The 1,743-nt window shown below is 56.9% G+C and overlaps 1 protein-coding gene across 1 annotated transcript; it reads right to left on the reverse strand.

The window, feature by feature from the left end:
• Window positions 1–253: 253 nt before the first annotated feature.
• On the reverse strand, window positions 254–1,417 carry LOC136496076 (peroxisomal membrane protein 11-3-like). Its single transcript, XM_066491800.1, has one exon. It carries the CDS (start codon window positions 1,246–1,248, stop codon window positions 508–510), a length of 741 nt encoding a protein of 246 aa, XP_066347897.1. The 5' UTR covers window positions 1,249–1,417; the 3' UTR covers window positions 254–507.
• Between the last annotated feature and the right edge of the window lie 326 nt (window positions 1,418–1,743).

Genomic DNA, 1,743 nt, shown 5'->3' on the forward strand with positions numbered 1-1,743 from the left:
CCAGAGTTTTGTTACCCAAATTGCAAACTATTCGTTATTAAGATTAGGAATATGAATGTACTGTGTATTACTTCTTTTTATTCATGAGAAGCAGATTATGTTGGCTAAGATAGCTCAAGGTTGCAGGTGAGCCTCAACCACAATGCTTTTGATTCGAGAACCATGAAGATGAAGCCAAACAGTGTGCTGTTAAATTTAGTGGAGAAAAGCAAGATCATCTTATCTGAACTCAATCATACACAGCAGAAGCAGATATACTTTTATTTAAGAACAAAAAAATATTGAATGATCAAGATGGTTAAGAACCCCTAAAATTCTTTGGTCCAGCCAAATGAACCAGAATAAATTCTTTGGTCCACCAAATGAATCAGAATAAACTTCATTCATTCCCCAGAGGACCAGTATCAGTTTTAGGAGCATCCAGATTTCCAGAGGAAACGCTTGGTTTGCTTCTAATCAGAGCTTTATTTCATATGATGTGCTATCTATAACATATACCTTCAGGCTTCAACAAGAATTCCAGTTCTTATGCGTGCTGATCAACGCCGAGAGCAGGCCAGCTGATGCCATCAGCGTGGAGCTCCCGAGCAAACCCTTGCCATCGGTGACGTCTCCCAGCGCCATGACGGCATCCGCCACGTCCTGCACCACTGACATCCGCTTCAGCAGCAGCTTACCCTGCATCGTCTTCACCGCCTCGCTCTCCTTATCACAGTCCTCCGCGAGCCGCTTCTTTATCGAAGATTCGATCTTGGCCACCTCCTCCAGCTTAATCGCAACGGAGCCGACGTAGCCCAGCAGCTCAGCCCAGGCACTGAGGCGCTGGAGGCGCGGGAGAAGGTGCGCAGGCAGGAGCCCGGCCTTGGCGAGCCAGACGAACTGCTCGACGAAGTAGTAGACGCCCTCGCCGCCGTAGGCGAGTAGCGCGAGCGCCGGGGGAGGGTGCGGGTGGGCGCGGAGGGCGTTGAGGGACTGCACGAACTTGCCGAGACGAAAAGCCTTGCGGCTGAGGCCGACGCTGGACTCGAAGGACTTGAGGCGGGCGGAGGCGCCGGGGGGCAGCGGCGGCCCAGCGGCGAGCGCGAGGCGCGCGGCGTAGCGGGAGATCTTGAGGAGCTTGTCGACGCCGTCGCGGCGGCCGAGATAGGCCTCGAGGTGGGCGAGGAAGTCGCGGGCTGGTTGGCGCGCGTCGGCCGCGGCCGCGGCCGCGGCCGCAGGCGTGGGAGTGGGGGACTCGGAGGAGGCCATGGCGGCCGGCGTGCGATTGCGGGACTCGGAGGAGGCCACGGCGGCCAGCGTTCGCGTTGACGTGGAAGCGGTGGGACACCGGTGCGGGGTCGTAGACCGAGCTGGCGGCGATTGCGTGTTCGATGCGGCCGACAGTCGTGTAGGGGATTGGGGATTTCGTCCCGGTTCGAAACCGTCTGGGAGAGGGCGACGACGAATCATTTGGAGTGACGAAGCGGGGCCACATGCCAGACAAAGAGCTCGATTGGTCAAATCGACAGAACGAGACGTGTCAAAAACGTGGACAAATTTTCGTTTCAAAAAAAATGTGGAGAAAATTAGGAACTGCTTTGCCTGGGTGCACTCTCCCGCCCGGTCCCCGGTGGGTGGCGGCTGCGGGGAGGGGAGATCGGCGAGTTCGGGCCTTCGGGGCGAGCCAGCGCCCGATCGCGGAGGAAGGAACAGAGGACTGGGCCGGCCTCTGGCGACGATTTAAGCTGGAAGGAAGGACGGCGA

The sequence above is a fragment of the Miscanthus floridulus genome, chromosome 1 (genome assembly GCF_019320115.1).
Source record: "Miscanthus floridulus cultivar M001 chromosome 1, ASM1932011v1, whole genome shotgun sequence".
Lineage (NCBI taxonomy): Eukaryota > Viridiplantae > Streptophyta > Magnoliopsida > Poales > Poaceae > Miscanthus > Miscanthus floridulus.

What these genes read in the sequence shown, in the direction of transcription:
- LOC136496076 (XM_066491800.1), bottom strand. Translation starts at nt 1,248, where the DNA reads ATGGCCTCCTCCGAGTCCCCCACTCCCACGCCTGCGGCCGCGGCCGCG.